A 27,791-nucleotide genomic window follows, 5' to 3' on the forward strand; every position below is an offset into this window, starting at 1 on the left:
CGCTCAATTCCTTTTGGTTAACTGGCCCGTCACACGTTTTTCAGTCATCACCTTTCCCCTTGGTCTGTTTCACCCCCTAAAGTCGCTCCAACATCCTGCCCCGTCGCGGCGCTTTCATGCTCACGAGAGACAGACACGAAGCCCTCCGCCCCCAGCGGTGCGCCCCCAGCCCACCCAAGAGAAGAGCAGTGACAGTAGAAAAGGGAAGGTTACTGTACCTCGGGACTTACTGTGTTTTTCTTAGTCATCCGCCACAGAATGCAAGTCAGGAGCATGTGGCCCAGGGCCGAGGTGATAAAGAGGATGAAGGCGTTTTCGTGGATTGCTGCATCGACAAGAAAACAGGTTTCCCGTTAATGCGGAGCATGGAAATGAGCCAAAGGGAGCTGCCTGAGGAATGCTGGGGAGGCCACAGCAAGGAGAAGGCAGCGGGCATTACAAGGCCCCTGCTGGGAGGCTTGGAGGAGCTGGGTCAGTACTGCCTCGTAGTGACTCGGGACCCAAAGCTCTGGGGCTCTATTCATGGTGCTGCCGCTAACAAGCTGGGGAATCAGGGGCCAGCCATGTGACATCACTCCACTGCCTTTTTGGGGCGTGCTCTCAGTGTGCACGGAGCAGGAAAGAGAGCACCCCCCAGGGCTTAGAACAGTGGTGGGCAAACTACGGCCTGGGGGCCACATCCGGCCCTCCAAACGGTTTAAACCGGCCCTCGAACTCTTGCTGGGGAGCAGCGTCTAGGGCTTGTCCTGCTCCTGCGCTCCAGCCAGGGAGCGGGGTTGGAGGGCGCTCCGGGCACGTATGCCGAGTTTCCCGGAAACAGCAGAATGTCCCCCCTCCGGCTCCTACGCGTTGGGGCAGCCAGGGCGCTGCGTGTGCTGCCCCTGCCCCAAGCGCCACCCCTGCATCTCCCATTGGCCGGGAACTGCGGCTAATGGGAGCTGTAGGGGCGGTGCCTGCAGACAGGGCAGCACGCAGAGTCAGCCGGCCACACCTCCGCATAGGAGCCGGAGAGGGGAAATGCTGCTGCTTCCAGGAGCTGCTTCAGGTAAGCGCCACCTGGAGCCTCCACCCCTGCCCCAGCCCTGACCCCTCTCCTGCACCCAACCCCCTCCCCCAGCTCAGAGTCCCCTCCCGCACGCTGAACACCTCATTTCTGGCCCCACCCCAGAGCCCTCACCCCCCCATGCCCCAACCCCCTTGCGCCAGCCCTGATCCCCCTCCCGCCCTCTGAACCCCTTGGTCCCAGCCTGGAGCCCCCTCCTACACCCTAAATCCCTCATCCCCAGCCTCACCCCAGAGCCCACACCTCCAGCCAGAGCCTTTCCCTCCCCGCCCCCAACCCTCTGCCCCAGCCCGGAGCCCCCTCCTGCACCCTGAACTCCTCATTTCTGGCCCCAGCCAGAGCCTTCACGCCTCCTGTACCCCAACCCCAATTTCGTGAGCATTCACAGCCCACCATATAATTTTCATACCAAGATGTGGCCCCAGGTTTGCCCACCCTGGCTTATAACGTGGCTTTGGGGCAGGGTGTAATCTGAGCACAGGAATCTGTGACAGCACAGCTGAGTGACACCAATTCTTATGCAAAGGGGCCGGGGGGGAGGTTTGACAACGAGGCTGCTTGGTGGTGTCATTGTCCCCATCTATACAGCAGGGACAATGTCACTCCCCTCCTCGCAGGGGGAATGGGAGGCCGTATTCTCTCATGTGCATAAAGCCCGTTCACAGCCTGAACTGGAAGGGGCCAGATGAGGCCAAAGGGTCATTACCGGATGACTGCCCTGCACCTTTGCATTTAGCCTGACATGGTTTACAGACGTGCAAACCTGGAAAACAGGTCCGTGTCATTATCTCCATTCTACAGATGGGGAAACTGAGGCACAGAGACGTTAGGTCACTTCCACAGTGAGTCAGTGGCAGAACTAGGAAGAGAAGCCTCGTCTCCGGGCTCCCAACCCCTTGATCTAACCACCAGACAGACAATGAGCAGTTATTATTCTTGTTAATAATAGCGAGACTCCCTCTGCGTAACTGACTGCACATAGATTCCGAGTCAGGACAGAGATGTAACCTCTGACCTCTTTAGAGGAACGTTGCCAATCCGGGCAGAGGAACTAAAGGTGTTCTCACCCCCATTAGAGAAGCCCGTGTGATTCTGGGTGGGTCATTTTAAAATAAATGGTTCAAATTAAGAAAAAAGATCACAACCCTTTCCCCACAAACTTATCCACCAAGCAGCTTCCGCAGCCTTGCACTTACAAGCAACCCTACAATAACAAAAGAACGTAGGTGTCTTATTTCAGGGTAAAAGAAGTCTGGCAGGGGGTGGTAATAAACAGCGAATTCATCATGAAGAATAACCTTGGAGATCCCTTGCCAGAGACTGTCAAAGGAAGCCTGTTTTCGTTTCAGTGGAAACAAGGGAGTTGGTCAATGCTAAGGTCGTCAGCCCATAATAACGGGGCTGGGAGAACTGGTATGAACTTTAGCCTGTACCCCAAACCTTGCTCACATATGCAATACGCTCCCAGGACTTCCAGTCCAATACTCACAATGCGCTCTGGACAAGCCACAGAGGACGTAAGATTTGGGGGGAATGTCTGTCCCAGGGGTTCTGCAGCGGATGGAGACTGACTGAGCCCTCGAGGGAATCTTTTAATGTGGTGGGCGAGCCTGTTCAGAAGGTTACTGGTGGCACGTCCAGCCGCACGGAGGCCTCAAGGAAGCAAAGGCATCAATGCGCTTTGGGGCACCAGAATCCATCTATGAGTCACTGAACTCTTTGGAAAAAGAACAGGAGGACTAGTGGCACCTTAGAGACTAACCAATTTATTTGAGCATAAGCTTTCGTGAGCTACAGCTCACTTCATCGGATGAACTCTTTGGGGCATTCGCCCGTCCCAGTGCCTTGAGGACCAGACACTGATGCACTGTGTTGGTAAGTTGGGGAGGGAGTTCTAGGGAATAGCACAGTTTACATCAGGGTGGCTGCTTGCCCCGGATAACCTGCGCATCAGTGAAGATCAGGGAGGGGAACACTCAGACCCATTCTCACGCCTTTATACCTTCTTTCTCAACCACTTTTCCCCAAACTTGGCAAATCCCCTGATCCCCATTTCAGGAACTCGCCAGCTCTGAAGGTCTAAATCTAAATAGCTTCCTCCCGTCCTTGGAAGAGGAGCACAACGAACAGGGCTAGCGTGACAAGCCCTGTATCCTGAGACCAGGAGCTGCAGCAGTGCGAGCTTCCTATTCATCATCCACGTGATGCACATCAAACCTGGCCTGGGCAAGGTGCCTGCAGGGTTGAGAGGGGCGGTCAGTTTCCAGGGCCCATTCAGGCCTTGGCCCTCTGCAGAGGCTTCCAGCAAGAGGGCCAATTAACACCTCATTTTGGAGGTGTTTGTTACCTGGGTCCTTGCCCACAATGCACTGCACTGAGATCCAACCAACCCATTTCAGATAGGCCACCTAACAGCCATCAGGAGGTAAGGACTTTCTGTCACTGTCACCTGGGGCTAGATTCAGACTTCTGACCTAGGGATGACATAAACAGGCTCATTGCAATATTTCAGCAGTCGGTTTGCAAATGCCAACTCGTTACCCCTTACGCTGAACAATCTATCCCAACTCATATTTAGCTCACACACTCCGATTTCCTTCCCCAGACCTGGAAAAGACCTCTGTGTAGCTCAAAAGCTTGTATCTTCCACCAACAGAACATTAGAGCGGCCACACTGGGTCAGACCAAAGGTCCATCTAGCCCAGTGTCCTGTCTTCTGACAGTGGCCAATGCCAGGTGCCCCAGAGGGAATGAACAGAACAGGGAATCATCAAGTGACCCATCCCCTGTCACCCATTCCCAGCGTCTGGCAAACAGAGGTTAGGGACACCATCCCTGTCCATCCTGGATAACAGCCATTGATGGACCTATCCTCCATAAACAGATCTAATTCTTTTTTGAACCCTGTTATAGTCTTGGCCTTTACAGCATCCTCCAGCAAAGAATTCCACATTGTGCATTGTGTGAAGCTGGTACAGTAAAATCTATTACCTCAACTACTCTGTGTCTTTCGTATCCTGGGACTAACCTGGCTACAACACTTCAAACAAATACATTGATGCGACAGACGGTGATTTCCTGCAATATCGTAGCAAATTAAGTTTAAATATCTTAGGAGTTCACTGTATTAAAAATGGCAAATGTTTATGTCTTATTGTGAGACGATGTGTAATGTCTCTCGGGAGCAGACTTGACTAATGCAAACCCTGAGAAGTGCTATGAGCTTCAAAGGACTAATTGAAAATGCTTTGAAGTTTGAAAGCTACGTGGGTTTCCCAGGAACTCTCTAGGGGGAGGTGTCCGCAAACGTACTCCCTCTGGTGCTGAAGCAGCGCCTGGTCCATGAGGACACATCCAAGACCCAAAGGGTGTGAAGAACTGACTCAGATTCTGGGGGGTGCTTGTTCTGAGCTAACAGCTGTAATGAACTTGTGAGCACAGAAAACCGTCCTGATGCTTTGAAGGACTGACCACCTGCCAGAGCCCTGGCTGGAGCTGCGGAGAGCTTATTAGCAAGCATGGAGGTCAGGGGTGGGCAAACTACGGCCCACGGGCTGGATCCGGCCCGCGGGATTGCCACTTCTGGGAGAGGCCAGCACCACGTCCCTGCGGTCCCTGGGGCAGAGGGCTCCGTGCGCTGCCCTCGCCTCCAGGCACTGCCCGCCGCAGCTCCCACTGGCCAGGAACGGGGAACCACGGCCAATGGGAACTTCAGGGGAGGTAACCACAGGCAGGGGCAGCCCGCAGAGCCCTCTGCCCTCCTCTCCCCCGGGGCCACAGGGACGGGGTGCCGCTGCCACCCCGGAGACACCCCAGGTAAGCGGTGCCGAGCCGGAGCCCGCACCCTGCACCCCAACCCCCTGCCACACCCCAACTCCCTGTCCTGAGCCCCCTGCCGCGCCCCGCACCCCAACCCCCTGCCACACCCCAACTCCCTGCACTGAGCCCCCTGCCGCGCCCCACACCTCTCCTGCACCCCAACTCCCTGCCCTGAGCCCCCTGCCGTGCCCCGCACCCCTCCTGCACCCCAACCCCCTGCCACACCCCAACTCCCTGCCCTGAGCCCCCTGCCACGCCCCGCACCCCACCTGCACCCCAACTCCCTGCCCTGAGCCTCCTGCCGCACCCCGCACCCGTCCTGCACCCCAAACCCCTGCCACACCCCAACTCCCTGCCCTGAGCCCCCTGCCACGCCCCACACCCCTCCTGCACCCCAACTCCCTCCCCTGAGCCCCCTGCCGCACCCCGCACCCCTCCTGCACCCCAACCCCCTGCCACACCCCAAATCCCTGCCCTGAGCCCCCTGCCGCACCCAGCACCCCTCCTGCACCCAACCCCCTGCCACACCCCAAATCCCTGCCCTGAGCCCCCTGCCGCACCCAGCACCCCTCCTGCACCCAACCCCCTGCCACACCCCAACTCCCTGCCCTGAGCCCCCTGCCACACCCCGCACCCCTCCTGCACCCCAACCCCCTGCCACACCCCAACTCCCTGCCCTGAGCCCCCTGCCGCGCCCCGCACCCCAACCCTCTGCCACACCCCAACTCCCTGCCCTGAGCCCCCTGCCGCGCCCCGCACCCCAACCCCCTGCCACACCCCAACTCCCTGCCCTGAGCCCCCTGCCGCACCCCGCACCCCTCCTGCACAACAACTCCCTGCCCTGAGCCCCCTGCCGCACCCCGCACCCCTCCTGCACCCCAACTCCCTGCCACACCCCAACTCCCTGCCCTGAGCCCCCTGCCGCGCCCCGCACCCCTCCTGCACCCCAACCCCCTGCCACACCCCAATTCCCTGCCCTAAGACCCTTGCCGTGCCCCGCACCCCTCCTGCACCCCAACCCCCTGCCACACCCCAACCCCCTGCCCTGAGCCCCCTGCCGCGCCCCGCACCCCTCCTGCACCCCAACCCCCTGCCACACCCCAACTCCCTGCCCTGAGCCTCCTGCCGCACCCCAACTCCCTCCCCTGATCGCCCTGCCGCACCCCGCACCCCTCCTGCACCCAACCCCCTGTCACACCCCAGCTCCCTGCCCTGAGCCCCCTGCCACGCCCCGCACCCCTCCTGCACCCCAACTCCCTGCCCTGAGCCCCCTGCCGCACCCCGCACCCCTACCCCCTGCCACACCCCAACTCCCTCCCCTGAGCCCCCTGCCGCACCCCGCACCCCTCCTGCACCCCAACCCCCTGCCACACCCCAACTCCCTCCCCTGAGCCCCCTGCCGCACCCCGCACCCCTCCTGCACCCCAACCCCCTGCCACACCCCAACTCCCTCCCCTGAGCCCCCTGCCGCACCCCGCACCCCTCCTGCACCCCAACCCCCTGCCACACCCCAACCCCCTGCCCTAAGCCCCCTGCCGCGCCCCGCACCCCTCCTGCACCCCAACCCCCTGCCATACCCCAACTCCCTGCCCTGAGCCCCCTGCCGCACCCCGCACCCCTCCTGCACCCCAACCCCCTGCCACACCCCAACTCCCTGCCCTGAGCTCCCTGCCGCACCCCACACCCCTCCTGCACCCCAACCCCCTGCCACACCCCAAACCCCTGCCCTGAGCCCCCTGCCGCACCCAGCACCCCTCCTGCACCCAACCCCCTGCCACACCCCAACTCCCTGCCCTGAGCCCCCTGCCACACCCCGCACCTCTCCTGCACCCCAACTCCCTGCCCTGAGCCCCCTGCCGCACCCCGCACCCCTCCTGCATCCCAACCCCCTGCCACACCCCAACTCCCTGCCCTGAGCCCCCTGCCGCACCCCAACCCCCTGCCACACCCCAACTCCCTGCCCTGAGCCCCCTGCCGCACCCCACACCCCAACCCCCTGCCACACCCCAACTCCCTGCCCTGAGCCCCCTGCCGCACCCCGCACCCCTCCTGCACCCCAACCCCCTGCCACACCCCAACTCCCTCCCCTGAGCCCCCTGCCGCACCCCGCACCCCTCCTGCACCCCAACCCCCTGCCACACCCCAACCCCCTGCCCTGAGCCCCCTGCCGCGCCCTGCACCCCTCCTGCACCCCAACTCCCTCCCCTGAGCCCCTTGCCGCACCCCGTACCCCTCCTGCACCCCAACCCCCTGCCACACCCCAACTCCCTGCCCTGAGCCCCCTGCCGCACCCCGCACCCCTCCTGCATCCCAACCCCCTGCCGCACCCCAACTCCCTCCCCTGAGCCCCCTGCCGCACCCCGCACCCCTCCTGCACCCCAACCCCCTGCCACACCCCAACCCCCTGCCCTGAGCCCCCTGCCGCGCCCCGCACCCCTCCTGCACCCCAACCCCCTGCCACACCCCAACTCCCTCCCCTGAGCCCCCTGCCGCACCCAGCACCCCTCCTGCACCCAACCCCCTGCCACACCCCAACTCCCTCCCCTGAGCCCCCTGCCGCACCCCGCACCCCTCCTGCACCCCAACCCCCTGCCACTCCCCAACTCCCTGCCCTGAGCCTTCTGCCGCAACCCGCACCCCTCCTGCCCCCCAACTCCCTGCCACTCCCCAACTCCCTGCCCTGAGCCTCCTGCCGCACCCCGCACCCCTCCTGCACCCCAACCCCCTGCCACTCCCCAACTCCCTGCCCTGAGCCCCCTGCCGTGCCCCGCACCCCTCCTGCACCCCAACTCCCTGCCACTCCCCAACTCCTTGCCCTGAGCCCCCTGCCGCACCCCGCACCCTTCCTGCACCCCAACCCCCTGCCACTCCCCAACTCCCTGCCCTGAGCCTCCTGCCGCACCCCGCACCCCTCCTGCACCCCAACCCCCTGCCACTCCCCAACTCCCTGCCCTGAGCCCCCTGCCGCGCCCCGCACCCTTCCTGCACCCCAACTCCCTCCCCTGAGCGCCCTGCCGCACCCCGCACCCCTCCTGCACCCAACCCCCTGTCACACCCCAGCTCCCTGCCCTGAGCCCCCTGCCGCGCCCCGCACCCCTCCTGCATCCCAACCCCCTGCCACACCCCAACTCCCTCCCCTGAGCCCCCTGCCGTGCCCCGCACCCCTCCTGCACCCCAACTCCCTGCCACTCCCCAACTCCTTGCCCTGAGCCCCCTGCCGCACCCCGCACCCTTCCTGCACCCCAACCCCCTGCCACTCCCCAACTCCCTGCCCTGAGCCTCCTGCCGCACCCCGCACCCCTCCTGCACCCCAACCCCCTGCCACTCCCCAACTCCCTGCCCTGAGCCCCCTGCCGCACCCCGCACCCTTCCTGCACCCCAACCCCCTGCCACTCCCCAACTCCCTGCCCTGAGCCTCCTGCCGCACCCCGCACCCCTCCTGCATCCCAACCCCCTGCCATACCCCAACTCCTTGCCCTGAGCCCCCTGCCGCACCCCGCACCCCTCCTGCACCCCAACCCCCTGCCCTGAGCCCCCTGCCGCACCCCGCACCCCTCCTGCACCCCAACCCCCTGCCACACCCCAACTCCCTGCCCTGAGCCCCCTGCCGCGCCCCACACCCCTCCTGCATCCCAACCGCCTGCCACACCCCAACTCCCTGCCCTGAGCCCCCTGCCGCACCCCGCACCCTTCCTGCACCCCAACCCCCTGCCACACCCCAACTCCCTGCCCTGAGCCCCCTGCCGCACCCCGTACCCCTCCTGCACCCCAACCCCCTGCCACACCCCAACTCCCTGCCCTGAGCCCCCTGCCGCACCCCACACCCCTCCTGCACCCCAACCCCCTGCCCTGAGCCCTCTTGTACACCCCACAGCCCTCCTCTGCCCCAACCCCTTGCCCTAAGCACCTTCCTGCACCCCGTACCCCCACCCCCGTTCCAGGCCTACATTCATGGCCCTGCACGCAATTTCCCCACCCAGATGTGGCCATCGGGCCAAAAAGTTTGCCCACCCGGGGTAGGCTCGTCGCTTGCTTTTCACGTTTTCTCTGCAGCGCCTCCACTTTAGGCATCAATGAATTTGTTTCCCAAGAGCTGTGTGGGAACTTCACTGTTCACAGCTTCTGAGGAGAAGGCAAAGCAGGCCTGCGGAGGCGGTCTGCCTCGCTGGGATATTCACAGCCTGGCCAGCGAGCTGTGCAGCCTGGAAATGCCCTGGTCAGGAGGGAGAGAGACGCAGGTCTCCACCCCAGAGAAGTGATGGCTGGGGAGCTGGAAGCCTGAGAGGGGATGCCCGTGCTGGATCACGGAGGGGGAAATACAGGTGAACCATGACAGCTGGCATTAACAATGCCCAGTGCCTAGAACGGACGCGTCCGGACCTGACTCAGTGAGGAGGTGAACAGGGGTTCCAGGCTAGTGCAGCAAGGGACAAGGTCCTGTAAACAGCACCAACCCAGCAACGAGTGGGTGAGCAGAACCAGAGTATCTGGCAAACTGGCAGAGGGCATGTGTAGAAAGACAAGTGACTAGCAGGAGCCTGCGAGACACTGAGAGCTTAAAAGGTGCTGCATCTCCCACCCTCCTGAGCTGTTTGCCCTGCACACCGACAGGGGCGGCATAGCAAGACCCTGTCTTTTCACACACCCACTCGACACCAAGCCAGGGCACAGGTTGCCCTGTTCTACCACCGGTACCTGCTGGGAAATCCTGGCCCCTTTGAAATCAATAGGAAACGACCCATTGAATTCAGTGGGCTGGGGGTTGTCTCCCTGATGTGTAATCATCACTGTTTTCCTCCCCACTACACCGGATGTCTACGGCCAAGTGCCAACTGGCCACTGATCCTTCCTGGCAATATCACCAGTCCCCAGCAAACTGAGGCCGGGACCTCATCACCACCAAGTCAAGGCACCAGAGACAGCTCCACCCCGATCTGACTCCCAGCAGGACAGCTGCTCTCTGCCTCCCTGGCCCTGCTGTTGTGCCTTAGAGCCTGGCTTGCTGAGGGTCGCTGCCTCATACAAGGGCTTCTACTCAGAAAGTTGTCTGTACAGAAATGGCACCTTCTTCCCACATGCACTCAGTGAAACCCGCTTTCCGCCCTCCTGCTTCCACTGCCGTCTGCAGGCAGCGATGCCATGGTCCGACCTGTTCCAATCTGGGTCACGCACCACCACAACTACCTTCCAACAGCCGGCCACCTCCACCAATTTGACCCAGTTGAAAGCAATGGGCTGGTTTCACTGGCGGAACTCCACTGAAGTCACCAGGGATGAACTGGGCTCACCGGGTTATCACAGGTGTAACTGAGGCCTGAAATTGACTTGCAGAATCTTTGTTACTGGGGCGAACATGCAAGTCAGAAAGAACTCAGCTTGTCTTTGAGATCCCAGGGTGACAGCTCAAAAACCTGGCACAAATGCTAGACACACGAAGGCCCATCGTGCCATTCTTACAGGGTTGTCATTCAGACTACAACTGCACCAGTCTGTCTCTACACCTGAAAATTAAACCATGCTAACTAAACCGAGTTACCCAACTGCACGCATTTTTACCCAGTTGCAAACAGATGGGAGAAGCGCATCTCTTAGCCCACCATGCACAGATACCCCCCCCCCCACACACAAAATGGCTGCGCAGTTTGCTTTAACTTAAAATCAAGAACTTCACCTTCCATAAGAAAGGCCAAACTGGGTCAGACCAAAGATCCATCTAGCCCAGTATTCTGTCTTCGGACAGTGGCCAAAGCCAGGTGCCCCAGAGGAAATGAACAGAACAGGGAATCATCAAGTGATCCATCCCGTTGCCCATTCTCGGCTTCTGGCAAACAGAGGCCAGGGACACCATCCCTGCCCATTCTGGCTAATAGCCATTGATGGACCTATCCTCCATGAACTTATCTAGTTCTTTTTTGAATCCTGTTATAGTCTTGGCCTTTACTACATCCTCTGGCAAAGAGTTCTGCAGGTCGACTGTGCGTTGTGTGAAAAAATACTTCCTTTTGTTTGTTTTAAACCTGCTGCCTATTAATTTTATTTGGGGACCCCTAGTTCTTGTGCTATGAGGAGGAGTAAATAACACTTCCTGATTTACTTTCTCCACACCACTCATGATTTTATAGACCTCTATCATATCCCCCCTTAGTCGTCTCTTTTCCAAGCTGAAAAGTCCAAGTCTTATTAATCACTCCTCATACAGAAGCTGTTGCATATGTCTAATAATTTTTGTTGCCCTTTTCTGAACCTTTTCCAATTCCAATATATCTTTTTTGAGATGGGAGGACCACATCTGCACACAGTATTCAAGACGTGGGCATACCATGGATTTATACAGAGGCAATATGATATTTTCTGCCTTACTGTCTATCCCTTTCTTAATGATTCCCAACATTCTGTTAGTTTTTTTGACTGCCGCTGCACATGGAGTGGATGTTTTCAGAGAACCATCCACAATGACACCAAGATCTCTTTCTTGAGTGGTAACAGCCAATTTAGACCCCATCATTGCATATGTATAGTTGGGATTATGTTTTCCAATGTGCATTACTTTGCATTTATCAACATTGAATGTCATCTGCCATTTTGTTGCCCAGTCACCCAGTTTTGCGGGATCCTTTTGTAGCTCTTCACCTGGGACGTAACTATTTTGAGTAGTTTTGTATCATCTGCAAATTTTGCCACCTCACTGTTTATGCCTTTTTCCAGATAATTTATGAATATGTTGAACAGGACTTGTCCCAGTACAGACCCCTGGGGGACCCGACTATTTACCTCTCTCCATTCTGAAAACTAGCCATTTATTCCTACCCTTTGTTTCCTGCCTTTTAACCAGTTACCAGTCCATGAGAGCACCTTCCTTGAGACCAAACACAGGAAATTATCGGAGATAAAGTTATAAGCAACTAAAGAAGCAGTTAGAATGCAAGCCAGACTCAACCCGGACTGTAGTGTTTCTTATTGCAATGGGGCAAGTGGCAGAGAGGGGGACACAGCCTGAGTGCACAACTTTGAGCAAAGAAGTCCTAAATTCCAATCCCAGCTCTAACGCTGACTTCCTCTGTGATCTTGGCCATGTCGCGTCCCTACCATGAGGATCAATTAGTTAACACTTGCTACACACAAGTCCCAGGTATTTTTATTAATACAGGGCCCATGGATTTTAATGGAACGTGCATTTTTATTGATTTTTTTCCTGAACCGATGATCCCAAAAATAAGCACTAATAAAAAAATTAAAAAAACAACTGTAATTAAGTGACTCACGACTGTGCAGAACCCCAATTGTTACGACCCAGAGAATCAGCACAGCACGCTGTAGAAACCTACCATAGTTTTCCGAGGAAGAGACGTACGTCAGCAAAAGGAGAGCGAGGTTTTCGAGCACGTTGAGGGCGAAGTTGATGCGGCACAGCCGTGGGTAGCGAGGGTGCGCGCAGTGACAGCTGTGGTAATGGTTCCGGTACGCGATGGCCACCAGGAAACGGGGCGCCGAGTGGAGGCCAATGCAGAAACGCCAGACGTAGCGCTGAGGGGTCTCGCCGCCAATCGCGGCACTGATGGAGGGGAGGTAATTGGGGACCTGGGAGAAAAAGGAGAGTTTGTTGAAGAGGCATTGGGATTTTGTAGGCGAATAGGTCAATTTACAGCTCTCTAAGATGTCGGAGTGCTTTACAAGGGCAAGTTCTATCCCTAGCTCCCACATCAGGAAATTGAGGCACAGAGAAAAAAAGTAATTTGCTCAAGTTCACACAGCACCTATTGAGCTCCAGGGAAGCCAGGAATAAAACACAGGACTCCTGATGCCCAGGTCTCCTACTCTATTCACTAGACAACACTGCCATTCTTTGAGAAATCACATCTTTAACAGATTTTGCTCTCAGGGTCTAGTGGGTCCCTTCAAGTTCTCTACCAAGCTGAAGGCACGTACACCGCAGTGAGTAGCTGTCGTTTCCTGAAAGTGGAACAGCAGAGACCAGATCACGCAGAAAAGGAATCCAAACAGCGGGCAACACACGGTCCCGACAGCCAGGGTGGTAAAGCGGAGCCGGAAGAGGATCCCATCTCGATCCAGAGGCAGTGGCACCTGAAACATGTTGCTGGACCTGAAAGCAAGAAGCAACTATTTGAAGAATGTCCTTTCTACTACTGCAACAATCATCTCCAAGAGCACTTCAGCGGGTAAAATGCATACAACTGTAATCGGCTGTTAGCCAATACGTATAGGTTATGTACTGTGACACTGAGCCAGAAAGGGTTAAGCAACCAGCAGGCTAAAGTGACCCAGATCAACTTTTAAGAACATATTAGAGAAGTACTGAAATGGTAAACAGGGCCATTTCTTGTAGATAATTATCAAAGCCACGTAAGTGGACTAAATCCTTTGAAACGCAAACCAATATTGTCATAGAAGTAAATACTAACGGTCTTTGTCAGAGTTAAACCGTTAGGAGTTTAACAGTGTGATCTAATTAGCATGTAGACGCTAAACATCAGTTTCTGTCTGCAACATTTTGTTACTAATATTCTATTGATACAGAGAGCAAAAGGGAATATTAGCAATTAGATGAAACGTGGTGTAATATCATTGTCTTTATTTCTCTTTGAAGTTTGTAGCAAACTACCTGTGAACGTTTGAATGGTCAATTGCATTATGCTAATCAATGCAACTAATTACCTGTGTATACATAGCAAATAGGAATTGACTTCAAAGCAACAATGTGTATTATCTATTCTTCATCCAAGGAAGGTCCACTGTATTATCTGCTATCAAGAGGCTATCGTAACCTGCCAGAGATCTATAAAAGAACTCAAGGATCCTGTCATCTCACATCTGCTTAAACTTTGTCAGGGGAAGCAAGCTGCAAGACTGAGGTCTTCAGGTACCCTGGGATGTCCCTGCAAATTCTTATGGAAGGATTTGAACCAATTCTATACACAGATTGCCTATTGGTCTATAGACTATGGAATTAATTCTGGAAGAACTGATAAGAACAGATTTAATAATTTTATTAAGATAATGTTGAAGTAAAAAGAAAACAGTACAGAGTTTAAGCATAGAAGTTTCTGGTTATCAGGGAATAAAGTACAGATTATCAAGGGCTGCAAAATTCGGTTTAGGAACAGGTGGCATAAGGAATACATAATCTGCAATCTCCCGATTGGGGGTAAAAGTTTAATGGGTCAAAGTACAGACATTGAGATACGGGGGTATGTTTTCCATATAATGGCTATGTTCAGGTGTGGAGTATAATGAGTGGATACGATGATGAGGATGGATCTACCCTCATTTGGTGGGATTTAATGTTCAGTGAGTTTATGGTTCCAGTTCATATGGTCCAATGGAAAAAGTCTCTCAGTCCCTTTCCCATAGTTGATGCACGATGTCGTACCGGCTCACACCTCCTGGTACTGTCGGTGGCCGGTGATGTGTTTGATGTAGATGTCCCTGGACCATCGGATGGCGTCCGAGATCATGAGGCGCCACATGAGCTGTGCGTAGTGTTGACCGATCCCACAGGTCCGCAGCACACGCTCGTTGAAGGGGTCCCAAGCGCCCAGGGCTCCGACGATCAGGGCGTCCATCTGCACCTCGTAGCCCTTCGCTCTCAGGGTGTCGGCCAGGGGGGCGTATTTTTCCAGCTTACGATCTTGGGCTTCGCGGAAGGCCAGGGTCCTGTTCTCGAAGGAGACCGTGATGCCGACGAGGATGATCTTTTTCTGGGCCTTGTCGGTGACTACCACGTCGGATCGCAACTGGCTGTCAGTACTGGGGATGGCGCAGTTCACGGCGACCTCCCCTAAGCACGGTGCGATGGCTTTCACCAGGCAGTTCTGGATAGCATTGTGGCGCAGCTGCCAGGCTCTACAGGCAGCTCACCATCTCTGCTATGAAACTGACTTAAGAACTATCCTCATATCTGTTTCAGAGGAGCAGCCGTGTTAGTCTGTATCCGCAAAAAGAAAACGAGGACTTGTGGATCCTTAGAGACTAACAAATTTATTTGAGCAGAAGCTTTCGTGAGCTGTACAGCTCACTTCATCGGATGCATTCAGTGGAAAATACAGTGGGGAGATTTATATACACAGAGAACATGAAACAATGGGTGTTACCATACACACTGTAATGAGAATGATCAGGTAAGGTGAGCTATTACCAGCAGGAGAGCGAGGGGGGGAAAAGACCTTTTGTAGTGATAATCAAGGTGGGCCATTTACAGCAGTTGACAAGAACGTCTGAGGAACAGTGGGGCGGGGGGAGGTAAACATGGGGAAATAGTTTTACTTTGTGTAATAACCCATCCACTCTCAGTCTTCATTCAAGCCTAAGTTAATTGTATCCAGTTTGCAAATTAACTCCAATTCAGCAGTCTCTCCTTGGAGCCTATTTTTCAAGTTATTTTGTTGAAGAATTGCCACTTTTAGGTCTGTAATTGAGTGACCAAAGAGATTGAAGTGTTCTCCGACTGGTTTTTGAGTGTTATAATTCTTGATGTCTGATTTGTGTTCATTTATTCTTTTACATAGAGACTGTCTGGTTTGGATAATGTACATGGCAGAGGGGCATGGCTGGCACATATCACATTGGTAGATGTGCAGGTGAACAAGCCTCTGATAGTGTGGCTGATGTGATTAGGCCCTATGGTGGTGTCCCCTGAATAGATATGTGGACAAAGTTGGCAACGGGCTTTGTTGCAAGGATAGGTTCCTGGGTTAGTGGTTCTGTTGTGTGGTGTGTGGTTGCCGGTGAGTATTTGCTTCAGGTTCAGGGGCTGTCTGTAAGCAAGGACTGGCCTGTCTCCCAAGATCTGTGAGAGTGATGGGTCGTCCTTCAGGATAGGTTGTAGATCCTTGATGATGCATTGGAGAGGTTTTAGTTGGGGGTTGAAGGTGACGGCTAGTGGGGTTCTGTTATTTTCTTTGTTGGGCCTGTCCTGTAGTAGGTAACTTCTGGGTATTCTTCTGGCTCTGTCAATCTGTTTCTTCACTTCAGCAGGTGGGTATTGTAGTTGTAAGAATGCTTGATAGAGATCTTGTAGGTGTTTGTCTCTGTCTGAGGGGTTGGAGCAAATACGGTTGTATCGTAGAGCTTGGCTGTAGACAATGGATCGTGTGGTGTGGTCTGGATGAAAGCTGGAGGCATGTACGTAGGAATAGCAGTCAGTAGGTTTCTGGTATACGGTGGTGTTTATGTGATCATCGCATATTAGCACTGTAGTGTTCAGGAAGTGGATCTCTTGTGTGGACTGGTCCAGGATGAGGTTGATGGTGGGATGGAAATTGTTGAAATCATGGTGGAATTCCTCAAGGGCTTCTTTTCCATGGGTCCAGATGATGATGTCATCAATGTAGCGCAAGTAGAGTAGGGCATTAGGGGACGAGAGCTGAGGAAGAGTTGTTGTAAGTCAGCCATAAAAATGTTGGCATACTTATATATCTGTATGCATAATGATCTTTAACCACAATAACTCTTTCTTTTCCTTTTTAATAAATCTTAGTTTAGTTAATAAGAATTGGCTGGAAGCATGTATTTGGGTAAGATCTGAAATATTCACTGACCTGCTGGGTAGTATTTCCGAACTCTTGGGATTGGTAAAACTTTATATATGGTGAAAAAGATTTTAAGTAATCCTCACCACATTTGACTTGGCTGTCCGGGTGGGAGCCCAGGGCTGAATTACTTAAGGGAAACTGTATTTTTGGGCTTCTTGGTAACCAGTAAGGTAATATAGAAACTGTTTCGTTACTGGCTGGGTAAATCTAATTATTTAGGAAGGACCACCACTTTTGGGGAATGCCTACCTCATTCTTTGCAGTTTGCCTGATTAAGCACTCTCAGTGAGGCCTCTCTAGGCATTATGGTCACATATACGCACACTCCCCCCACCCCATATTAATAGGTAATATATGTGTGGTATTAATCTAATATGTACGTGTTGTGTAATCATGCTAAATTGTACTATGTTTATTCTTGCTCGCACATGCTGAGGCATATATCTCACAATGCCCCAGGACAAATATAGCATGGCACTGGGCTTCGCAAATACAAAAACTGCCAAAAGCTAGACGTACAAGTGTTATGAACCAAATCAGCAATGTGATGGAAGAAAATAACTTAAGAAATGTGAATGCTTTGCATAGGTGTATCTTCATGCCTCTTTATGTTTGGAATTTAATATTCAAAACCAAAGATGGGAAAGTACAGGGAGGCACCAAAGATGACGCTGACTAATTAAACTTGAAGTGACGTGAACAGTGCTGGGACTTGTAAACAGCCATGCTATCAAAGATGGCTAGTTTAAGGGGGAATTTGGAAAGCACACCGTCTGTATAAGTCAAACTGAACATGCTGTCAGAATTTGCTTCCTGGGAAGGACTGGTGTGGTATTAACTCTTTCTTTCCTATACTGTACTGCAAGAGCCTTTCACCCCTGTAATCCTGCGTTCGAATCCGCATATACCCAGGGCTGGTCCTTAAATACAAACAATATGAACAATTGCTTGGATCTCCATACTCACACTCAGCCACTCATTGTTTAAGGCTCCCCTATGGCAGCTGGGGTGAGAAAGCTACACCTAAACTGATTCAGGTACCCGTTCCCCCTTCTAGGGCCAGCGCCAGGAAGGGATTGCAAATGGGTCATGCAAGCCTATGGCCTAAACCCCAGGGCTGTGCACCCACCAGCCCCACTGAAGACAATGGGAGTTACAAATGCTCAGCTACTCTCTGGATCCGGGCCTGAGATTGCTGAGGAGGGGCCCTGAAAATAGTCAGGCTGTCCCTACCTCACACCTTATACAACCAGGACAAACCTGCCATGAAGCCAATTACCACACAGGGTGTAAGTCAGGACCGGATTTAATAGTTGGCATCTGAACTGCGTTTTTCCCTGCTGGTGTCTGCTTTAGGTTATGAGCTCCTGGAGTCAGGGACAGTGTCTCCTCATTTGTCTGCACTAAGCACACAGCTGTGGCTCTATTAAGGAAACATTGTTATTTATCTGTGCCATAATCTTATGGGAGTCGCACCTGCATTCTAAGAATTACAGTTCTATAGATCAGCCTTCATCACGTCAGAGGCAATAGGGTTACAGCATCAAAAACGATGGGGCAATGGTTAGTTTGGGCCACTAAGGCAGGGGTGGGCAAACTACGGCCTAGGGGCCGCATCTGGCCCTCCAGACATTTTAATCCTGCCCTCGAGCTTCCTCCGAGGAGCAGGGTCTGGGGCTTGCCCTGCTCCACACAGCTCCTGGAAGCAGTGGCATGTCCCCGCTCCAGCTCTTACCCGTAAGAGCAGTCAGGGGGCTCCGGACACTGCCCCCGCAGCTCCCATTGGCCGGGAACTGCAGCCAATGGGAGCTACAAGGGCAGCGCCTGCAGACAGGGCAGTGCGCAGAGCTGCCTGGCCATGCCTCCACATTGGAGCCGGAGGGGGGACATGCTGCTGCTTCTGGGAGCTGCTTGAGGTAAGCGCTGCCTGGAGCCTGCCCCCCTGCCCCCCTCCCAGCCCTGATCCCCCTCCCACCCTCCAAACCCCTTGGTCACATCCTGGAGCACCGTCCTGCACCCCCAACCCCACCCCAGAGCCCGCACCCCCAGTCACACCCCAACCCCCAATTTCATGAGCATTCATGGCCTGCCATACAATTTCCATACCCAGATGTGGCCCTCGGGCCAAAAGTTTGCCCACCCCTGCACTAAGGCCTTGTCTACACTTGCCTAAGCCATGCCTCTCCGGCTACACTGCTATTCATACCCATGTTAGCTGGGCATGCAGTGTCTGTACTCTACACGCCATCCTAAGTGTAGACCTACCCTTAGCGGGAAGCAACTCGAACGTAACAATACAGTCACAGAAGAGTGTGACGAAGTGGGGCTATTCTTAATGTCTCCTCTGAATAGTGTGGGGGTGCCTCAGTTTCCCCTAAGCAGTTCTTAAGTATCTAGGTGGTGGGGTAAGGGTGTATAATCATTGCAGATCCCTAGAGGGCAGGTGTGTGCAGGGGTCTGGACACAGAGAATGGCCGACACCCTGTTTCCTGGCAACTGATGGCCTGGGCCCTTCCCCCCTGCAAGGTGAGAGCTAAAGGGTTGGAGAACAAAGGAATCAGGTGACCTCCTGGTCCGGGGAAAGGAACAAAGCCCAGAGGAGGAGGGGCTGGAGGGAGTTTTCAGTTTGGGGCTGGGTGGGACATGGAGTGAAGTGCAGACGTGGTTGTCTGGCTCACTGCCCCCCAAAATGGACCCAGCTGAGGGGTCCTGTTCTCTGCACCTGCAAGCTCTGTTTTAGACCATGTTCCTGTCGTCTAATAAACCTCTGTTTTACTGGCTGGCTGAGAGTCACGTCTGACTGTGAAGTTGGGATGCAGGGCCCTCTGGCTTCCCCAGGAGCCCTGCCTGATCAGACTCGCTGGGGGAAGTGCACGGAGGGGCAGAGGATGCTGAATGCTCCGAGGTCAGACCCAGGAAGGTGGAAGCCGGGTGAGCTGTGTGTCCTGAAGACAGGCTGCTCACAGACAGGAGACTTCCCCAGAGTCCTGACTGGCTTCATGGGGAGCAGTTCCAGAGCATCGCCCAGGGACTCTGTGACACCATGTTACCTGGGCATGCAGTGTCTGTACTCTACACGCCATCCTAAGTGTAGACCTACCCTTAGAGGGAAGCAACTCGAACGTAACAATACAGTCACAGAATAGAAGCAAATTTAGTCTATTCTAGTCTCCCCAGCCAATGCAGGATTGTTCTCCCCAGTCTATTCTATCCATGGCTTTGTCCAGCCTGGAAATCACTGACCAAAGCCACTAGACCTGCACGTGAGGGAAAGCGTCTTTAAACACAGAGCATCCCTTTGCTACTCAGGCAGGGAGGCCAGAGGTGACACAGTCATCCTGGCTTGTAACCCAGAGACAGGCAAGTGGTCCCTGTGCACACAGACCGAAGCCACTGGGCTGGTCACCTCCTTTGTCAGCCCCTTCTGGTAAAAGACCAGGGCAGTCTGCATTTTAAGCAAACATCCCCAGTTACTGGGAGGGAAGGAAGGAAGGACACACATGAACACCCCCCTCTGTGGAAGCGCCTTCCTCTGAGTGTGGGATTGGCCACCAGAGCTGGGAGAGACAGTCTTTGCCTGGGCCTTAGGCAAGTTTGCCCCGAAACACAGAGCGAAACTCAGCCACACACCCGCCGAGTTCGATCACAGCCACAACCATGCAGCAAGCACCTTTGGGGAGTAAGGTGGAGTCCGCAAGCCCCCAGGCTGTGCTCTCCTAAAAGATGCCCCCAAAGCCGCTGCCCAAGTTCTCCCACCTCAGCCAGCGTGGGGGGTGGCAAAACAGAAACCCCACTGACCCTCCTTCTAAGACACCAGCTCCTCCCTCCAACCCTATTCCTGTCCCCCCCCCCCCACTGCCTGCCCCCAACCCCTCCCCTGGTTCCTACCCCTCAACCCCTCCCCCATATCCTGCCCTCCCACATGCCTGTCCTCCAACCCCTCCCCAGGCTCCTGCACCTCCCCCCCACGCCTGCCCCATAACCCGTCCCCCAGCTCCTGCCCTCCCCCCACGCCTACCCCCACAACCCCTCCCCACTGCCTGCCCCAGCTCCTGCCCCCAACCCCTTTCCCAGCTCCCCCTCCACACCCCAACTCTTATCCCCCAACTCCTTCCCTGGGTCCTGCTCCGCAACAACTCCCAGATCCCGCCCCCCCACAGCTGCCCCAGAACTCCTCCCCTGGCTCCTATCCCCCCCCCCCCGCCTACCCCCCCAACCCCTCCCCACTGTCTGCCCCAGCTCCTGCCCCCAACCCCTTCCCCAGCTCCCCCGCCACACCCAACTCTTATCCCCCAACCCCTCCCCCAGCTCCTGCCTCTCAACACCCCCCAGACCCTGCCCCACGCCGCCCCGGATCCGCACCCGCGGGGGCTCCCCTCCTTCCCCCGCGCCCAGCGGCGCGGCGGCCTCCGGCAGGCTGAGACCCGGCCGCTTCAGCTCATGCAGGGCCCGGGCCCGGCCCCTCGGCCTAGAACCGGCCGCCGCGGCTCCCGCCCCGGCCCCCCGCGCTGGCCCGGCCGGCGCGGCCTCATTCCCCGGCCCGCCGCGGGCTGCGCCGAGCCTCCGCTCACCTGCTTCCCCTTCCGCCCTTCTCCGGCCGGCTGCGGGACCGCCCCGCGCTCCGCCCCCCGGGCCGCCCGCTCCGCCCGGCGCCGGCTCCCTGCCCCACGGTGCCCCCGAGCCTGCCCCACGCTGCTCCTGCCTGCACCCCGCTGCCCTGCGCTCCTGCCCCACGCTGACCCTGAGCCTGCCGCACGGTACCCTGCCCTACTGCCCCACGGTGCCCCTGAGCCTGCCCCTGCCCCCCGCTGCCCTGCGCTCCTGCCCCACGGTGCCCCTGATCCTGCCCCCTGCTGTCCTGTGCTCCTGCCCCACAGTGCTCCCAAGTCTGCCCCACGGTGCCCCTGAGCCTGCCCCACGCTGCTCCTGCCTGCACCCCGCTGCCCTGCGCTCCTGCCCCACGGTGCCCCCGAGCCTGCCCCACGCTGCTCCTGCCTGCACCCCGCTGCCCTGCGCTCCTGCCCCACGCTGACCCTGAGCCTGCCGCACGGTACCCTGCCCTACTGCCCCACGGTGCCCCTGAGCCTGCCCCACGCTGCTCCTGCCTGCACCCCGCTGCCCTGCGCTCCTGCCCCACGGTGCCCCCGAGCCTGCCCCACGCTGCTCCTGCCTGCACCCCGCTGCCCTGCGCTCCTGCCCCACGCTGACCCTGAGCCTGCCGCACGGTACCCTGCCCTACTGCCCCACGGTGCCCCTGAGCCTGCCCCTGCCCCCCGCTGCCCTGCCCTACTGCCCCACGGTGCCCCTGAGCCTGCCCCTGCCCCCCGCTGCCCTGCCCTCCTGCCCCATGGTGCCCCTGATCCTGCCCCCTGCTGTCCTGTGCTCCTGCCCCACAGTGCTCCCAAGTCTGCCCCACGGTGCCCCCGAGCCTGCCCCACGCTGCTCCTGCCTGCACCCCGCTGCCCTGCGCTCCTGCCCCACGCTGACCCTGAGCCTGCCGCACGGTACCCTGCCCTACTGCCCCACGGTGCCCCTGAGCCTGCCCCTGCCCCCCGCTGCCCTGCCCTACTGCCCCACGGTGCCCCTGAGCCTGCCCCTGCCCCCCGCTGCCCTGCCCTCCTGCCCCATGGTGCCCCTGATCCTGCCCCCTGCTGTCCTGTGCTCCTGCCCCACAGTGCTCCCAAGTCTGCCCCACGGTGCCCCTGAGCCTGCCCCACGCTGCTCCTGCCTGCACCCCGCTGCCCTGCGCTCCTGCCCCACGCTGACCCTGAGCCTGCCCCACGCTGCTCCTGCCTGCACCCCGCTGCCCTGTGCTCCTGCCCCACGCTGACCCTGAGCCTGCCGCACGGTACCCTGCCCTACTGCCCCACGGTGCCCCTGAGCCTGCCCCACGCTGCTCCTGCCTGCACCCCGCTGCCCTGCGCTCCTGCCCCACGGTGCCCCCGAGCCTGCCCCACGCTGCTCCTGCCTGCACCCCGCTGCCCTGCGCTCCTGCCCCACGCTGACCCTGAGCCTGCCGCACGGTACCCTGCCCTACTGCCCCACGGTGCCCCTGAGCCTGCCCCTGCCCCCCGCTGCCCTGCCCTACTGCCCCACGGTGCCCCTGAGCCTGCCCCTGCCCCCCGCTGCCCTGCCCTCCTGCCCCATGGTGCCCCTGATCCTGCCCCCTGCTGTCCTGTGCTCCTGCCCCACAGTGCTCCCAAGTCTGCCCCACGGTGCCCCCGAGCCTGCCCCACGCTGCTCCTGCCTGCACCCCGCTGCCCTGCGCTCCTGCCCCACGCTGACCCTGAGCCTGCCGCACGGTACCCTGCCCTACTGCCCCACGGTGCCCCTGAGCCTGCCCCTGCCCCCCGCTGCCCTGCCCTACTGCCCCACGGTGCCCCTGAGCCTGCCCCTGCCCCCCGCTGCCCTGCCCTCCTGCCCCATGGTGCCCCTGATCCTGCCCCCTGCTGTCCTGTGCTCCTGCCCCACAGTGCTCCCAAGTCTGCCCCACGGTGCCCCTGAGCCTGCCCCACGCTGCTCCTGCCTGCACCCCGCTGCCCTGCGCTCCTGCCCCACGCTGACCCTGAGCCTGCCGCACGGTACCCTGCCCTACTGCCCCACGGTGCCCCTGAGCCTGCCTCCCGCTGCCCTGCCCTCCTGCACCTATACCCGCAGCCCCGCCTCTGCCCCTGCCCCTGCCCCACGGTGCCCCCGAGCCTGCCCCACGGTGCCCCCGAGCCTGCCCCTGCCCCACGGTGCCCCCGAGCCTGCCTCACGGTGCCCCTGCCTGCCCCACGGTGCTCTGCGCTCCTGCCCCACGCTGCCCCTGAGCCTGCCCCTGCCCCACGCTGCCCTGCGCTCTTGCCCCCCGCTGCCCCCAGCCTGCCCCATGGTGCCCCCGAGCCTGCCCCCCTGCCCCAAGCCTGCCCCCCGCTGCTCTGCGCTCCTGCCCCCCGCCGCCCCCGAGCCTGCCCCTGCCCCCCGCTGCCCTGCGCTCCTGCCCCCCGCTGCCCTGCGCTCCTGCCCCCCGCTGCCCTGCGCTCCTGCCCCCCGCTGCCCCTGAGCTTGCCCCCCGCTGCCCCCGAGCCTGCCCCTGCCCCCCGCTGCCCTGCCCTACTGCCCCATGGTGCCCCTGAGCCTGCCCCCTGCTGTCCTGTGCTCCTGCCCCACAGTGCTCCCAAGTCTGCCCCACGGTGCCCCTGAGCCTGCCCCATGCTGCTCCTGCCTGCACCCCGCTGCCCTGCGCTCCTGCCCCACGCTGACCCTGAGCCTGCCTCACGGTACCCTGCCCTACTGCTCCACGGTGCCCCTGAGCCTGCCTCCCGCTGCCCTGCCCTCCTGCACCTATACCCGCAGCCCCGCCTCTGCCCCTGGGCCTGCCCCCCTCTGCCCCTGAGCCTGCCCCCCACTGGCCTGCGCTCCTGCCCCTACACCCACAGCCCTGAGCCTACCGCACACTGCCCCTGAGCCTGCCCCCCGCTGCCTCTGCCTGCCCCTGCCCCTGGGCCTGTCCCTGAGCCTGCCCCACAGTGCCCTGCCCTACTGCCCCTACACCCGCAGCCCCTGCCCTCCTGTCCATGCTGCCCCTGCCCGCCTGCCCCACGGTGCCCCTGGTCCCTGCAGTCCCGGGCCTGCCCCACGCCGCCCCTGCCATGCTGCCCCTGCTGCCCTTGCCTTCCTGCTCTTGCATCCACAGCCCTGGGCCTGCCCCATGCTGTCCCTGCCCCCGCAGCCCCTGCCTTCCTGCCCACGCTGCCCAAGCCTGCCCCACGCTGCCCCTGCAGCCCTGGGCTGGCCTGCCCCATGGCGCTGCAAGCCACAGCAGCCCTGCAGGTAGCTGTGGCCCTTGAGGGCAGAGTCGCGGGGGTAGGGGAGGCGGGACAGGAATGCCCCCTCCTGCTTGGGTCCTGGCCTGGCAGGAAGCGGTGTGGGATGGGAGCCCTTCTGGCTACACTGTGGCTTCTTTTCACGAGCAAAGAATTTGGCCTTCTGCCTCCTTTGATCTTCCCTCCCTCGTCTGTTCCCCCCTTCCACCACCTTGCGCTTTTCCTCTGTAGGGTCCTGCCAAATTCATGTCCTTGAAAAACATATCATAGACCGTGAAATCCGGTCTTTTGTGTGCTTTTACCCTTTGCTGTACAGATTTCATGGGGAAGACCAGCGTTTCTCAAATTGGGGGTCCTTATCCAAAAGGAAGTTGCAGGGGTCGCAAGGTTACTTTAGGGCAGTTATTGCCACACTCACTTCTGTGCTGCCTTCAGAGCTGGGCAGGCGGATAGTGGCGGCTGTTGGACGGGCCCCAGCTCTGAAGGCAGTGCCCTGCCAGCAGCAGTGCAGAAGTAAGGGTAGCAGAATTGCAGCCCATAAGAACATAATAGCGGCCATACTGGGTCAGACCAAAGGTCCATCCAGCCCAGTATCCTGTCTTCTGACAATGGTCAATGCCAGGTTCCCCCAGAGGGAATGAACAGAACAGGGAATCATCAAGTGATCCATCCCCTGTCGCCCATTCCCAGCTTCTGGCAAACAGAGGCTAGGGACACCATCCCTGCCCATCCTGGCTAATAGACATTGATGGACCTGTCCTCCATGAACTTATCTAGTTCTACAATAACCTTGCAACCCCTTCACAACTCCTTTTTGGGTCAGGATCCCTACAATTACAACGCTGTAGAATTTCAGATGTAATAGCTAAAATCAAGAAATTTACGATTTTTAAAATCCTATGACCATGAATTTGGTCGGGCCCTAACCATTTGCCTTCCTTGGACTTAAGCTGATTTTAAAATGGATTCCTTTAGACAGGCACAAATGGCAATGTGGACGTGCTGAGTTTGGTTTAAGGCCTGGTCCATACACAAGTTTTGCACTGATTTTAAAGAGTGTGTGTGTGTGTGTGGTGGGGGAAGGAGGTAATTTTCTAGCAAAAGAGTTACATTGTGGTTATGCTGGTTTGAGGGTGCCTTATACAAGAACAGCTTATTCCTGGAAGGAAATAAACAAATCTGTTGTGTATTACCTGGATGGTGCTCATAATCTTTCAGAGTAGACAGGACATAATGCACAATGTGACCCCTCCCACCCAGCAACCCATCACATAATGATAATACCTAGCTCTTATGTAGTGCTTTTCAAACTGCTTTACAAAGGAGGTTGGTATCATTATCCCCATTTTACAGATGGGAAAATTTAGGCATAGAGAGAGAAGTGATTTGTCCAAGGTCACCCAGCAGGCCAGCGGAGAAGCCAGGAATTGAACTGCTTACAGATACTCTGACTTTAGTTTCAGAGTAGCAGCCGTGTTAGTCTGTATCTGCAAAAAAAAAAAGGAGGACTTGTGGCAACATAGAGACTAACATATTTATTTGAGCATAAGCACAAAAGCTTATGCTCAAATAAATTTGTTACTCTCTGACTTTAGTGACATTTCCAGCCAGGTGGACACACACTGAATTCTTGTATCGGTGGGGGGGGGGGTAGCCGTGTTAGTTTCTATCCACAAAAACAACAAGGAGTCCGGTGGCACCTTAAAGACTAGCAGATTTATTTGGGCATAAGCTTTCCTGAGTAAAAAACCTGAAGAAGTGGGTTTTTAGCCAGGAAAGCTTATGCCCAACTGAATTCTTGGCGTCCCCTCCAAACTCGTTCCTCTTGCAACCTGTGATCCTCCCTCCAAGTTCCGAGCAAGTAATAGTTCAAACAGAAGACTGAGTGTTGGGGCTGGCGCCTGTTCCCAGGCTGTACCACTGGCTCACTATGTGACAGCTTGAGCAGGCAACTCTGCTCCATGTCTCAGCTCCCCATCTAAGAAATAAGCTTAGTCATATCAGAGAAAGCAGTGTGAAATAGAGAGAGAAAAAAGCTGTGTACTGCTTCATCTAACCTTCATCTGGTATATTATATTTATGCGGCCAATCACATTTTCTAATCTAGAAGGCCAGTCTAGTCTGATTTCAATGGGATCACTCCTGTTAAAGTTAAATGGCATTAAAAACTTGCAGGATGGGGTTCTTCAGATTCTCAGCTCCTCAGAACAGGGGCCCCATCTGCTTTTCGTAGCGCACTGAGCAGACTGATGGTGCTTGCGAAACGATACGAGTGTTGTAGCCCTGTCGGTCCCAGGATGTTAGAGAGACAAGGTGAGACCAACTCAGTGGGATAAAGATATTCCCTCGTCTACCACGCCTCTCTGGGGCGATAATCACACGTTCCTCACAGGAGGCTTGAAGGCGCACGTGGAACAAGCGAGGCTGCGGAGGTGCGGGAGGAGGGCACCGAGGGTGCTCGTCCGCTGAAGCTTGTCTTTGGCAAAGGGGGGCATCGGGCAGACCAGGCGCTGGCAGGGCTGCCGCGGGGGACACCGGGTAGGGAGACCAGCTGTCCCGATTTTGCAGGGACAGTCCCGCTTTTGGGGGCTTTTTCTCATATAGGCGCCTATTACCCGCCACCCCCCGTCCCGGTTTTTCACACTTGCTGTCTGGTCACCCGCAGGCAGCGCGGCCCAGTGGCTAGGGCAGCCGGCTGCTGAGGTTGCGGGGCTGCCTGTGCTGTGGGGTTGGCTGGGGCAGGGGGCGCTCACTGTGGGGCAGGGTGAAGGCCGGGCCAGGTTTGCGATGGGGGGGGCCCTGGGTTTACTCTGGGGCATCGAGGGGGAGCTGCTGGCTGCGTTGCTTTGGGGGGTCACCCACGTGGCTCGGGAGAACCTCCCTTCCCCGCTGAGGCAGGTGGCCTCTGCCCCAGGCCAGCCCATGCTGTTGCCATGGGAACGCCGGGATGCCTTCTGATTGGTGGGAGGCGGGTTAAGCCCCGCCTTTCTCCCCACCCTTCAGAGGTGACTCAAGGACCCGGATGTAGGGAAGCCCCAGAAGTCGCTGGAAGAGGACGGATTCTGGTGCTTCATCTCGCAGCAACCGCTCTAGGGTTGACTAATGAGAACTCGGGTCGCTCATGACGTTCGAAACACCCTCCCGCCAATCAGCAGGAAGGAGCCTGCCCGGGGGGCGGGATCTGCCTCGCTTTCAAACGGCGGCAGCCAATAGGCTGACGGATCGGGGGCGAGGCGGGCCCATGGGGGCGCGCGGGGAGGCGGGAGCGCGAGCGGAGTGTGACGCAGTTTCCCCCCCTGTGAGGCGACGGCGGGCGTCGTGGCGGTGCCGCTCGGTCTCGGCGCGGTCGAGTCGCTCCCTCAGCGGGGCCTGGGTCCTCGGTAAGGGGCCGGGGCGGACTCCGGGGCCGCGGAGCGCGGGAGGGTCTGGAGTGGAGTCCGGCGCCCTTCTCCCGGCTGCGCCTCGGACCAGGCCGCTGCGCCCCTGACTCGCCGGCCGAGCGCGGCCCTCGGGCCTCTTCCTCCTGCCCGCGGGAGCGGCGGCTTCTGCCCG

The 27,791-nt window shown here is 57.7% G+C and overlaps 2 protein-coding genes across 5 annotated transcripts in view; one reads left to right on the top strand and one right to left on the bottom strand.

Moving 5' to 3' along the window:
* Positions 1-21,035, bottom strand: part of PGAP2 (post-GPI attachment to proteins 2) — a 44,186-nt gene extending 23,151 nt beyond the window's left edge. The window contains exons 1-4 of one of the 3 annotated variants that reach the window (XM_077824642.1): positions 21,003-21,035; positions 12,809-12,983; positions 12,208-12,460; positions 231-325 (exon numbers count right to left, since the gene is read on the bottom strand). In XM_077824642.1, the coding sequence (XP_077680768.1) occupies positions 231-325; positions 12,208-12,460; positions 12,809-12,973 (513 nt within the window). In that variant the 5' untranslated portion in view covers positions 12,974-12,983; positions 21,003-21,035. Of the gene's footprint in view, positions 1-218; positions 326-12,207; positions 12,461-12,808; positions 12,984-20,793; positions 20,832-21,002 lie in introns of those variants that run through there. The other 2 variants (XM_077824507.1, XM_077824590.1) reach the window with 2 other exon arrangements.
* A 6,451-nt stretch (positions 21,036-27,486) lies between these two features.
* Positions 27,487-27,791, top strand: part of NUP98 (nucleoporin 98 and 96 precursor) — a 59,595-nt gene continuing 59,290 nt past the window's right edge. For both annotated transcript variants that reach the window (XM_077824752.1, XM_077824827.1), the window contains exon 1: positions 27,487-27,619. The gene's annotated coding sequence lies outside the window, so the exon portion shown is untranslated. The remainder of the gene's footprint in view (positions 27,620-27,791) is intronic.

This window comes from Eretmochelys imbricata, chromosome 1 (assembly GCF_965152235.1).
Source record: "Eretmochelys imbricata isolate rEreImb1 chromosome 1, rEreImb1.hap1, whole genome shotgun sequence".
Taxonomy (NCBI): Eukaryota; Metazoa; Chordata; order Testudines; family Cheloniidae; genus Eretmochelys; species Eretmochelys imbricata.